Genomic DNA, 13579 nt, shown 5'->3' with positions numbered 1-13579 from the left:
CAAAATAATTCCCATCCGTAATGCTCGTTTGTGCATTACCTGACAAAAAAATTTGTATGGATTATCACAGACAGCTTGAGGTTTCGTCAAAGATTTCTAGGTCTTATCTTGGAAGTTTGAAAAAGTACTAAATCGTTGGTCGTCAGCAGAATTTTCGAAATTAGTTGTTAGACGCTTCATATCTGTCTAACAACTTCACAGTACATGCAACGTAAAGAACACACTGAAAATCTCTTTACGGCATTTGATTAGATAGTATTGTTATTTATTTGTCTCCTCTCCTTATCCTCTATGTTATTATGTATCCAGGTTTCTTCGAACCACACATTATGTTCTTCCATCCTCCTTGTCAAGTCTTTCATTACTTGACATTTGTTAAATTTTATTGTTGCATGTTGTTAGGGCATTGACAATAAGGCCGTGCTTGACTAACCTCACAGTTGCGGCGCCTTTAGGTTAATGGTTTGCTGGGAACGAGTACGCGGATCCTTGCAGACAAATATTTGATCTTTTTGGGAACGCTCATATTGATTTTCGGGCACTAAACAAGTATTTATTAACCATTCCTTTAGCTAACAATAAATATACTTTATTCCTATCCCAATGAGTAATAAACTGTATTTCTGACGTTTTGCGGCTTAATGTAAGCCATTTCTTCAAAGCAAATAAATAACCGGATTAAATTAACACATGTTTAATAAATAAGAGGGAAAAAAATGTTTCTTTCTTTACTCATTGTGACGTAACAAAAATATATTTATCAATAACTTTCCACCCAAAGGTCAATTTATTTAAAACTATTAAGTCCAATCTTGGCATTGAAACCTGTATTCCTTTAGCTGTTTGGTGCATTATCTTGTACTAGAGGAACCACTAGCCGTATGGCATAGGTTGTACCATTTGAGGTATTTTGTACTTTTGATATTGCGTGTTTTATTTCTTTGATTAGAACAGATGAAATTGAACATAAAGTCTATGTTTTGATATAATTTAAACTTTGGTGCGTTAGTTCTGAGTTCAGACGAAATATTGGTATTTTGGTCGCTACATTCAGTATAAGTCACCTAACTAAATATTATGTCGCACTTCGAGTAAAAATCTGTAGTGATCCTTTTATTATTGAATCATAAACATAATGATGCGGGCCTAAGTGTTGGATCCATTTTGAAAGTGAAAATCCCTCCATGCATACATTTGTGATTTCTTCCTTGTGGTTTCTTTATTTGTGTATATTGTTAACTTTTTTGATGCTAATTAAGACTGTAACGTTTAATTTTCTTGGTTTTACTATCTTTTTTTATTGAGTCTCTATATTCCTTACTGAACTGTATCTAGTTTGTTTTAATTGTTGTTATTCTGGCGGCTGCCATATTGACTTCTCGCTCTTTGATTGTGCGGTTTGATTTTGACGTGCATTTTTGATCGTGCATTTTTGGTTGTAATTTGGAGCACTTTCCCAGAAATTGAAACACTTTGTGTTATAAAACAGCCGCTCAAACGGAATCTTACTTGATCTATCCAGAAGGGGTAGAATAACACTCACCTTTTGGTGTTTTCGGTAATTTTCATATATTTCTTACCACTTTGCTATTCATTGTAGTTTAGATTGAATATTTTGGTATCAATTGTCGGTTGAATAACTGGGTAGTAATATTTGTTTAGGTAAATTTGTACATTTGTATATATGATGAAATTTAGAACCGTTATTACTCCAAAACACCTTGTTCTGATTTCGATTGAAACGAGTACTAAACTTCTACTCTAGTTATTCGACCACATCCAGACCGATTGGAATTTAGGTTTAGATCTTACACTAAGTATGATTTATACATTTACAAGGAAATTACATTTCATTATCGTCACCATTTATGTTGTCAATAATGAGGACTAAAAATTCACGTTCAGATTGAAAACTGGCTAATGTACTGTTGACACAAACCACAATTCACAGCTTAATACGGATATCTGTTATGTACCCAAAATAAATGCCGTCCAAGCCGCTTGCCATATCTCGTCTTCGTGGTTGCAGCTTCGTCAAGCTTTATTAACTTTAAGCTTATGGTATAGATTTACATTATGTTTATAATCATATGAGTTTTCATGCTTACTCGTAGTTGCCAAAGGTATGCAAACAAAAGCCAACTGATAACTCGAAATCTAAACATTGTAATAAAGGTTCACAAACATTTAGTTCTGCATCGAACGTAGACATCATATTCCGTTTTCCCCGTCTGAATGATGGAATGTTTGCGTATTTAGCTTCGACTGACGAGCACTCCATGTGGTCCTCCTGTTTTATTATAAACTTTACGATCAGATGACTGAATTCTTTTTACAACTACGCGATATAAAATGGAAATAGTGACAAAGGTCTGACATACATGTGTCAACCACTGAAGGCCTTATCCCCAAGGACACCAGAAGTCTGGACAAAGACAGATTGTACTTAAATGTAAGTGGAAGAATACTTTCGGTGACCCTTTAAGTGTCAAACTTGGTTTTCGTACGGTCTAATTCCAAACATTCCAGTCCTGAAAAGCAATTCCATTTTCCAAAACAAATAACTCGTAACAAACAGGAACGGGATTTTTTTCTAAAAAGCGGATCATTTCTTCTTAGCTGTCTAATCGGATATTGTATGTTGAACCTGTTCTTTGCTGTTTGACTTCTCAGTCACTCTCTGAACTTGGAATTGAGGTGTCCTTTATTCTCGAACTAATTCCATGGATTCGTGTACTACAGTGTCTAACACTGTTTATCGACGTAGACTCTCCTGATTCGCGTAGCATCATCCGGCAAGAAGTTAAGTCAATCTATGAGTTTTGTGGGTTGTTTCGGTGTAACCAGTGAAACTAAAAAAGTAACTCTCATAACATAAAAGTTGACAGTTCAAGATGAAAAACTATGTAACTGACCTTTCAGCCATGGACGATTTAACAAAATCTATACATCTGTAGTGGCATGCTTCGTTAATTGATCACCTCGATAACCGTTATTATACCAATCTTAACGGTGTATAGAGTCAGAAGACAAAGGGAAGCGGCAACTACATTTTTATTGACAAGTAACGTAGACCAGAAAGCTGTGAGCACATGAACAAATGTTAGCGAGAGGAATATTCATGACACGTATTGGAGATGACTGGTGTTAGTGGGATATAGATTGGATTAAGCATGTTTTATGCATGATGGTGTTGCTGCGCACTGATTGGTTAATTTTAAACCGATCAGCCCGGGCATATTATTGCAGAAAAATCTATAAGCTTCTTATGTATATACTATAAATATATGAACATTATTTAAACTATTGATTGCTGATTGTGGATTGCTGTTCACTTATCATTATTATTTGAATACAATTTGATTCCTGTTCAACGTGTTCTGATTTTTGGGGTCTTGTCGAGTGTCATCGTATAAGAATACTAAGCAATAGGAATCGCTGGGTCGTTTATATACCAAAAATTACAAATATAACAACTGGTAAGCCAACTCGCTATAAGCAAGCATTATTCAATATTTATAGTCAGACAAAAATGAATGACAGACATATGATGAATAAGATATGAAGTGTGCATTCACATACGCTCATATAAAAAATTATCAAGGTTAATAAGCGAATTATTAACAAGATCGAAATATGACTCATAATGTATAGATGAATTGACTTGTCCAGAAACTAGAATATGCTATGTTGGCGTAATTTAGTACACGACGTTACACTAATCCCCACACATCTATCAAAACTATAATTAAAAGTTTATGGTTAAATACTACAAAAATGTCATAGAATAACAAAACTACGCTCGTCTTCCTTTTCCTCTCCGTCAGCAAAAACCTTTTCCTATCACCAAGAAGCGCATCCAAACAAAGGAGTGAACTTAAAACAAAGTCCGAGACGTTCTTAGTTTAACGACTGTCGACCTAAGCAAATAATCGAGAGGAATAAAAGTAGAGCCATGAGGAAATAAAGAATACAATCGTGCTAATTTTCGCGAACGGTCTACTTGCCACGAACTCATATGCATTATCGTAGTGTTGAAGAAAGGTAGACTACATGGCTTGAATTTACGGAAAAATGAGACTATTCACTCTTGATTTCAAGACGTTTTTACCTGATGGTGAAATATAGGGGAACATTTTCACTTTCGCCTAGGATAAGAGGAAAATTTAGCAACAAGAATGATCCGTGTCTTTATTGACACCCACGTTTCCGAGGAAACTTCACCTAAATTCCCTAAAAATTCTTCATTTATTTTCCTATGTTTGTTTGTTCAAGAACATTGGATACCCGAATCACATATATGAACAAACAGTAGCAATTTCTTTACTGAGGCACCTGCTAAACGATTTTAAGTTCAACTTGGAAAGTTAGCTTTGGCAATTTCTAACACACGTCATAGTCATAGAGAAATCACATGCCAAACAAGTTTGCACATATCACACCTACAGAGCGTAAGATAAAGGCAACCAAATAAATAAGCCACAATAAATTCTTTTGTTGTGAAAGCAGTGAAAAAGAACAGACCATTTTATGTTTCCTCCATTTACTAATTGATTTATGAATAACCTTCATGTTAGCCAACCTTGAGGCAGCGGCCTTTCCAAAGTTGTTGCACAGTCAGTGTGAGTCGGTAAAATGCCCCTGGAACGCCTAGAAGATGAGGGTCTTGAAAAGATTCCTAACCTTAAGCTAGCACAATGGGCCTTTCGTGCTGGATTAGAGAAAACACCTGAACCTTTGCGTAAGCAGCTTCTGGAGAAAATTACCAAGTGTATCCAAGATGATAGTAAGTTTTTATCGTATATTTTTGACAAGTTCCTTCAAATCCATAACACAAACGACCTATGCTTGTCATTTGTTGCTGAACTTATAGGTTAACCTGATTGTCTCAATTCCAAGTCTGGTAGCACTTAGTTGAGTGTAGTTGATTTACGTATAGATTACGGCCGAAATTGGTAGCAGTCTTCAGACTAAAAACATTCCAATTTGACAAAAATAAAATAGTCAATATAAGTCTATTTACCCTAAAAGCTATCTCATTACTACATGAATGTCGCAAAACGTTTTATCAGTGTAATGTAAAACGAGTTTCTCAGTAGTTCACGTTTTTACCATTCTTTTCAGTATTCATTGTCCCTCGGTTCTTTTTAGGGTTATGTTAAATATCTAACTCGTCCTAAACAACCAACTTTGTGTGCATACCTAAATTATCTGTTACACCATATCAAAAAATACTCACCGAAAATTCTTCCCACTTCAATTTATCAATAGTTCCAAATATTCAGTCGACAACTTTAGACAATCACTGTTAGGATGTGATTATAGTGTCACAAGTAACATAAATCCCGGAACATATGTGTATTGTCCTAAGTCTACATGCTACAATACCTGAGGCATGAGTAGGTTGGAAGTGAACCGAACCAAGACATGGCGTTAGCCCACTAAGTTATCATTGGTCTGAGCCGTATATATATATATATATATATATACTTCCTGGTTGGATTCTGTGCGACGGTCGTAATCAGAGGTTCAGGACATTAGGTAGCGCTATTCACGATCGGTCACAATGGCCCAGATGCATTCAATCGTTGTCTTGGAGTTCCTGAGTATTCGTTCCAGACCTGTGATTTATGGACAAACCGATTATGTATAAGGTAGCAAATTTCGGATTTCCGGGCAAAACCCACTCATCCATATGGTTAAATAACATTCTAGTATTATAGTTGATGTCAGTATGATGAAAACGCTAACTAATTTGTAAACCTATGTTCTAAGTCTTTGTCCTAATCCTCACACTAACTCATTGCCATGTTTCAACTCTATCAAGTAGTTAGTTGCTCAGTCACCGTATCGCCCAAAGGTCTTCCACAAAATATTGTCTTTCTGTATTCCTTCATTCATGCATTTTCATCCCTTCTTCTTGAACTATATTCTTAGTATTCAGTCTTTTTAACTATCTTTACTACTACGATTGTCTAGACTCTTTCTGTTCATCCTGGTAACATAGCCTCTTCATATTGATTATGCATTGCAAATTGGACTAATACATTTTTTACCAGATCTTACACTGACGGACTAGTAAGACTGAGAAATATGATCTAAACTCGCTGGTCCTTAAAGTTGTCTAGGGCTTACGGAAGCTAATTCTTGTATAAACTGACAAATTAACAGCCATCTTCTCACTTTTGTAGCACACCAATAGTCTTTCCTTCCTATTCCACACATTTCTTCAGTCACATAAATGTCGTTACAAAAGTGTGTTAACACCTTATCTCATTTTTCTTTCCTTCCGTTCGTCTTATTGTTAGCTACAGTATCTGGTGATATTATGCTCCACTTCTTAGTCGAAAATATTTTATACTACGATGAAGTCAGTAGATTTCGCAGTTTGCACCAAGTCTATACACTTACGAAAACTAGGTTGTAAGGTATGTTGTTTGGTCTCTGATCATTGATCTATTATATCCAAACTTAATTCATATTCAGTTTATGGAATAAACCTTTGTCTGTATCTAATATATCATTGCTTTCCAGTGTCTGTGGTTCATGACTAAATTTCTGGACTTACGCGTTCAATTTAGGGAATTTATTGGTGGAACTAATGGACATAATAACCCGGAGTTCAATGATGTTTTCCAGGGATAGTTTTTGTACTTTACTTAACTCAGCACCATTCAGTCACTTCACACTTTAGTTAATAAGTTTCTCCTTGTCTAACGTCCAGTGTCTGAGATTATTGTCTTTCCTTTTCAGATATGGCTCCATACTATGAACTTGTGTGTAAAGAGCTTAATCTACCAGTTGACCAACGAATCTTGAAATCTATGCAGTCAGTAAATGAAGCAAAAATTAAGGAGTTAGATGCAAAGATTAAAGATGCGGAAGAGAATCTAGGTGATACAGAAATCAGAACCGCCATGATGGAAAAAGCTCACTATCTTAGTAAGATTGGTGACAAGGTAATGAGTTATTTAAGTAAACTAATGTAACATGTGTCACCCAGGAAGGTTCTCTGTCCCAATTTCGACTGATTCTGGATAAAAGCTTAATGCCAGGCTTTCGATTAGACACAATTTTCCATATCATACGAATTGGATTCTTTTTTGGAGATAGGGATTTGATCACAAAGAATATAGAAAAAGCGAACAGGTATGATTTTTTCCTCACAATTCTTAGAATGTTAATGATAGCCTAATTGAAGAAGGTGGAGATTGGGATAGACGAAATCGACTTAAAGTTTACCGTGGTTTATATAGTATGTCAGTTCGAGATTTCGATGCTGCTGCTAAGAATTTCCTTGATGCAGTCGCCACATTTACTAGTTATGAGTTAATGGATTATAAAACATTTATCATATATACAGTTATGTCTGCGATGATTGCACTTAAACGCCCGGATCTTCGGGAAAAGGTAAATTTGTCTTACACTTGTTCGCTTTCGCTTACCTCTATTTGATCAGTGGTTTTATGAGGTTTTACAAATGAACATTTTTATCCCTTTGTTGGCTATTTTGTGTACTATAAATATTAGTGTGTTATAGAAAGTTTGTACTTTTAGAGTATGAGGTGAATTTATGTATCCTGTCATGTACAGGTTAGAATCCGTTACAACCGGTGATGAGATTCTAATAGTTCTTGACATCATAATACTTTAGTCTGAGTTTCATGATATTTTGACATAAATGATATTCCTCAGTGTAACTCCATTCTATCACAAAGTTTTATGTGGTAACTATTGTGCAGCCAAATACTGTAATAAAATTATTTACACTGTAGCTGGCTACAACTTACCTTATAGGCGACGTCGATGTAAAACACTATGACATTTTGAATTTATGTGATTGTCAATCATAATTTTCTCTACTTATTGATTATCTTCATATCTTGTCTACAGCTGTCTTTAAGTGACAAATGATTAGCTTTTCACTATAAGCTAACATACATCATAGTTTCAAACCATATCACTTAGTTATCCTGACTGTTACTGACCTATAGGACAGATATTTAGATTTATTGATCACTGATTAGTAACCATTGTCATATTTGTCTAGCCCCTTAATGGTAATCGAATTCTATCTATGAAATCACAACATCCTTACTAGTACAAGTGGTTCAGTATCGTGTGCGCGAAACTTAGACCTAGGGTTTCCTGCTGACTCCTAATTGTCTATTGCGCACATCATGTTGAGTCACTTGGACTAGTAGTCAGATTGCAACTTAATCGATAGAATTCGATCAGCATTGAGGAATAATCTAGTACGACATTAGTTTCCATCCAGTGTTCAGTGTTCACGCCTAGAGTTATATTTATAGTTCACTAACTTCATATATATATATATGCTTTTAGGTTGTTCGTGGATCGGAAATTCAAGAAGTTCTGCATGGATTACCTACTGTACGTGAATATCTCATGTCTTTATTTGATTGTCGTTATGCTGACTTCTTCCTTTCACTTGGTTAGTTAGTCTATGTTATTTACCATACTTTTTAAATTTCTAGCGAATAAAAACAATTAACAACCTGAGTGTTCTGTAGTAAATTTTTGAAGTTGATTAATTTATTTTTGATAATGTTTTAGAGGGCTATCAGTTCAGCGTGTCAATAACATTTTTAAACATTCCTTTATCTGTTATCACGACAAGAGCTTTTACATTTATTTTAAGTCTAACTCGTTAGCTTGTGTTGCCTTTTAATGTTAAATAATTATCATTATATCCTGGGATCTTGTCAACACTTTACCTCTAAAACTGTAACCGAATTCAGAGTTCAGTTACAATAGAACTCTGGAAACGGCTTTGATAGTACATGCCTGGTGATCTATTAGAAGTAGTTGAGTTCATCCATTTCAGTAGTTATGTGAGTGCTGCTCGTGATGTGACTTATGAGACTGATCTACGTATAATGAAGGCGATAATAGCTTGTACCAATATAGATCATCTTTGGCTGTAAGAGGTTAGGTTTACAACACGTTGGGAGAACATTTGTGATCTATGTTCTCTGTGTTCGGTCATTGTTGTTTATGAAGAATTGCTGACATCTAGTAGTAACACTATGTCAGTAATGTTTAGGTCCGCTAATTTGTGTTCGGGCGTAGTGATGGTTATTTATTTAATGTCACTGTCTTGAAAAGACGTTGTCTATTGGCTGAACATGTGTTACAAATGTCATCCCAGTGACTTCCACATTGTGCATTATTTGGCAACTCTGGTACTGAGTGGAAAAAGCTGAGGTGATTATATGCAGAGAATAGACAATTGTAGTCCTAAACATCAATTGGAAGACTCAAACAACCAATAGAAAAGTGAAAGGTGGTTAGTTTATGATTTAGTAATCTGCTATGAAAGAAAGCTGTATAAAACTGACACCTGTCTGTCTATCACGACTCTAGCTGGAGTGCTGGTGACGACGCAACACAGGGCTTAAAACTTTATCGAACAACACATAATAGAAGCCAGTAGTGGTCCTGTTGTAATTTTCTTCTACTTCATAAAAGTGAAACTTCTTTAGCCGAAAGGATTCTACGTTCTGTTTTTTATTGAACTATTCTATTATATACCCATCCATTTCTATTCATTCATCAGTCCTTTGTTTATACTCATCACTCCAATTCTCCCTCTATTCCTTCACAATCTTATTTCGTTATTTGTGTGAAGCATTTGTATTTTGGTGTTAATCTGTACAAGTATTTATTTACAACTTTATCAAGCATAGAGGTTTATTTAGTTTAATTATAAGGCAGTTCCCAATGTTATACTACCCGATTATCCAAATCGAATGAAATTCCCCAACTAAAAAACCCCAAAATATAATCACTTCTTAAAAATATCAGTCCGTGTCTCTATAGTCTAATTCGGTTCACTATCAGTAGATCGTAGATTCAAACCACAGTTCATTTATTTTGGTCTGAGCAAACGTATAATATCTATTGTGGCATGTGTTGTCCGATCTCGATGCTGATACCCGATCGTCCTATACACGAACCTAACCGGTTACATAAATGTAAAAGCTTTTATTGGCTGACCAAATTGACATTTGTGTCCATCCTTTTCACATACCTATATGTATATATGTCCCTTGGAAAATCAAGGCATCAGTGATGTATGTTTCATTGCTTAGAGACTCAAGCCGTTTCTCAGAAAATTGCATGTACTTATCGTTTGACTGATTTCGGATTGGCCTAATCCATCAGTATCTAACCAGCCTTTATATAAGCTTGGTTCATGGTCAAGTATGTACAATCTATTCCATTAGGTGTAAAATCTGATCACTAATCTATATACTTAATTATAACTTTCTTATTGTTCATTTACCCTTCAATGTATTTTCTCACTACCTTATTCCTTTTTCTCTCTTAGCTGGAGTTGAACAGTTCATGAGTTGTGATCGTTATTTGCACTTACATACATGTTATTATGTTCGTGAAATGCGTATTCATGCATTAAGTCAACATTTAGATTCATACAGTAGTTTAAGCTTAGATAGTATGGCCGCATCGTTTGGTGTAACTCCAGCATTTTTGGATGCTGAATTATCACGTTTCATAGCCAATGGTCGATTAGCTTGTAAAATGGATAAAGTTTCAGGTATTATTGAAACAACACGTCCAGATAATGTGAATTTTCAATATCAGGTAAATTCATTTCAGTGTATAATTTTTTTAAACTCTTTTATTGACTAATAAGTTCATTATGGTTTTATTATATCGTCTCAATTGGTTGGCGAATTTAGCGGAATTGATAAAGTCACTAAACTAATCATTTTTCCTACAGACAGCTGAACCATGAATCCTCAACGAATGAATTTCGGAAGTTAGAACTACTAGCTGACTGATTAAATTAATAGTTTATATCACAAACTAGCCTTAGTTAAGCAACCATTGTAAACCAGGAAGCACCGAACAGTTGTTTCGCCCTATCATGAAACTCCAAAATAGTGCCCAACCACGATCTCCCGGGTGATCAAGTACACGACTTTCAGGCTTTGTGGAGAACGCTTAGGTTTTAAACCTCCAGGTCAATATCCAATAGTTCATATTTCGGACTTCAATCAACTAATGATATCGCACAACTATCTTCTAATGATATTAATGGGTAGCTGCTTCACACTCGACATGAAGTTGTTTTTAGGTGGGGGTGAGCCATCTGCTAGTTTCCTTAGTTGTGCTTTTGTAGCCCGTTGATCTGACACCGATTTGGACGAACTAATGTGCTATTAACATAAATCTTCCGTTTAATTCTGTATATTATATCTAGGCTAAATCCGTTTGTGCAACGGTGGTAGCAAGAAGCCGAATATTAATTGAGTTGAACGAGTTTATTTCAGACATTTGTTTACTCAGACAGACATTAGAATGAGCAGTGAGAAAGCTAGGCGAAGCGGAGAAGGCAAATATGCCAACTCCATCTGACAAGGCGTGATCCAGTACTTATAGCCAGGCAAAAATAAGCTAAAGACATGTAATGAATGGGGTAAGCGATACACACGTACCCTCATACAAAAATAGTCAAGGTATAAGCCGACGATTGACAAGATCAAAATACGTGTGTGGATAATGACTTGAAAAGGGTAAATTAATTGGTCTGTTTGAAAGCTAGAATAATTCATATAGGTGTGACGTAATACTAGACACTACGCCTAGTTAATCAGGGCCGACCTAAACCGTGAGTTTTCTCGCGTTCATCGCAAAAGATAAATTTACTGAGCTTTTATAAGTAAAATCTACTTCATTTTCATCGAAAACTCTTAGCAGTTGTAGCAAAGTGGTAGTGTGAACTATGGAGCTGGTTTTTCAGCCCTGTCGCTAACGTGTAACCGCAACCTCATATGATCCATAATCGTGTTATATTCCATATATATGTATCTGTTTTCAGTCCAGTGGTTCGGATATTTCAATTACAGACCAAGCTTAGATTGGACCACACCAACAATTTCCTGTTTTTAAACTCTTAGAAACAAATACATTTGTTGAGTGTGTTAAATAAATCCACTTAATATAAGAATGTAGTACGCGTGATGTTTAATTACTTGAAAAAGTGGCCGTATTGCGACTTCACTGATAGAATTCACTTGTCACTGAAGACCAAATAAACTAGATTAATCGAAAGGGTATGTTCATCTGACAAGATTTAGTTGTAAATTTAAGTGTCCATGTTTTCGTTCCAACTACTTTGATTTAAGTATTAACGGTTACTAGTGCCACTAATCTTCGTATAAGGTATGGCTAAGAACTTAGTACATAAACTTGTACTTGACAAATAAATGTTATTGCTATCATTATTGTTTTCATCGTAATGTCATAACCAAGAACCGGACAACTTAAAAGTCACACGTGTGACGTTTCTTTTGTTAATTGTAACAGACCGCTGAATTTTTAAACAATAGCAAAAACTAAAGTTGAGTACATATTTTGCAGTCATATTCCCCGAATGATAAACTGGAAAACGTGTAAAATAATACTATTTTCATCATCATAAGAATAGGAAATCAATAAATAATAGTATCAGCCGTTTTAAAGAAAATAAGATGTGTTTCTGCTGTCATTCATCAGTGTTAACCAAAACACCTTGTACCAACCTACATGATCCAGACCCATTGTCAAATGAATTGACAGTATAAAGGCTCGTGGAGATTATTGAATGTTATTATGATCACTAATTGACCTGATTTAGATAGCCATTGAAAACCCGGATGCACTGGATAGCTGTCACGCCCCTAGTACTGAACTTCTCGGTAGTGAGCATCCACGGCCCTACCACGGGTGATCGAACTCAGGGCCTTCAGTCTCTCACGAGCGCCAAATATCTAGTCCACTAAACTGAAATTCAATGGTAGTTATGAACCCACTGTCCAATATTACACCTTATAATCTGACTACTTCAAACCTTCCAATATACTTCTATCTTAACTGATAATGAAAATCCGGTGACTACATAACACTATAGACTGTCAATATCACACGTTATATATGTAAAAATACATGTCATTACCTTTATTCCCTTCATTAATTCTATTCTCATTTCTACTTTTTAGACTATGATTAAACAAGGCGATATTCTACTGAACCGAATTCAAAAATTGAGTCAAGTTATCAATATATAGTGAAATACTAATATATATACTGCCCATTGTTATCTAACATACGATGGTAATACAATCATGGAGTTTTGTATACAATAACTATACTTTTCAAAATACTGTTTCCTTTTCTATTCACTGTTTCTTTGTGTGTGTGTGTGCACATACATGTGGACGAGAAATTGTTTTCGTAAAACATAATTTTAGTGTCATACTTTCTAGCCGACTTTTCACGCCGGTAGATACTATTATAATAGTTAGTATAAAGTCCACATATAATCTAAGATTGTGCTTTCATAGTTGTATTTTAAGAACTCTGATTTGTTATGACTTGCGATTTAAATCGATATTGCCTGCTATATTGCTAGTAAAACCAGTGACCTATTCTAACAGCTAAGATCTTGATGCTTATTGGTTCTCAAGCCCCTTAATAACCAAGTAGCCGAGTAGAAGACACTAATAGGAAGCAGACTAGTTCTCTATTTTACTCAATTTAATCATGACTT

The 13579-nt window shown here is 35.2% G+C and overlaps 1 protein-coding gene across 1 annotated transcript; it reads left to right on the top strand.

Annotated features, from left to right (window-relative positions):
* Positions 1–4626: 4626 nt before the first annotated feature.
* Positions 4627–13191, top strand: Smp_052870 (putative 26s proteasome non-ATPase regulatory subunit). Its single transcript, XM_018798837.1, has 7 exons — positions 4627–4786; positions 6754–6959; positions 7004–7149; positions 7191–7410; positions 8347–8455; positions 10355–10629; positions 13029–13191. Exons 1-7 carry the CDS (start codon positions 4636–4638, stop codon positions 13095–13097), a joined length of 1176 nt encoding a protein of 391 aa, XP_018650686.1. The 5' UTR covers positions 4627–4635; the 3' UTR covers positions 13098–13191.
* Positions 13192–13579: the final 388 nt, after the last annotated feature.

The sequence above is a fragment of the Schistosoma mansoni genome, chromosome 3 (assembly GCF_000237925.1).
Source record: "Schistosoma mansoni strain Puerto Rico chromosome 3, complete genome".
NCBI lineage: Eukaryota > Metazoa > Platyhelminthes > Trematoda > Strigeidida > Schistosomatidae > Schistosoma > Schistosoma mansoni.
The sequence above is the reverse complement of the archived record's forward strand: the minus strand, read 5'-3'. Positions and strand labels throughout refer to the sequence as shown.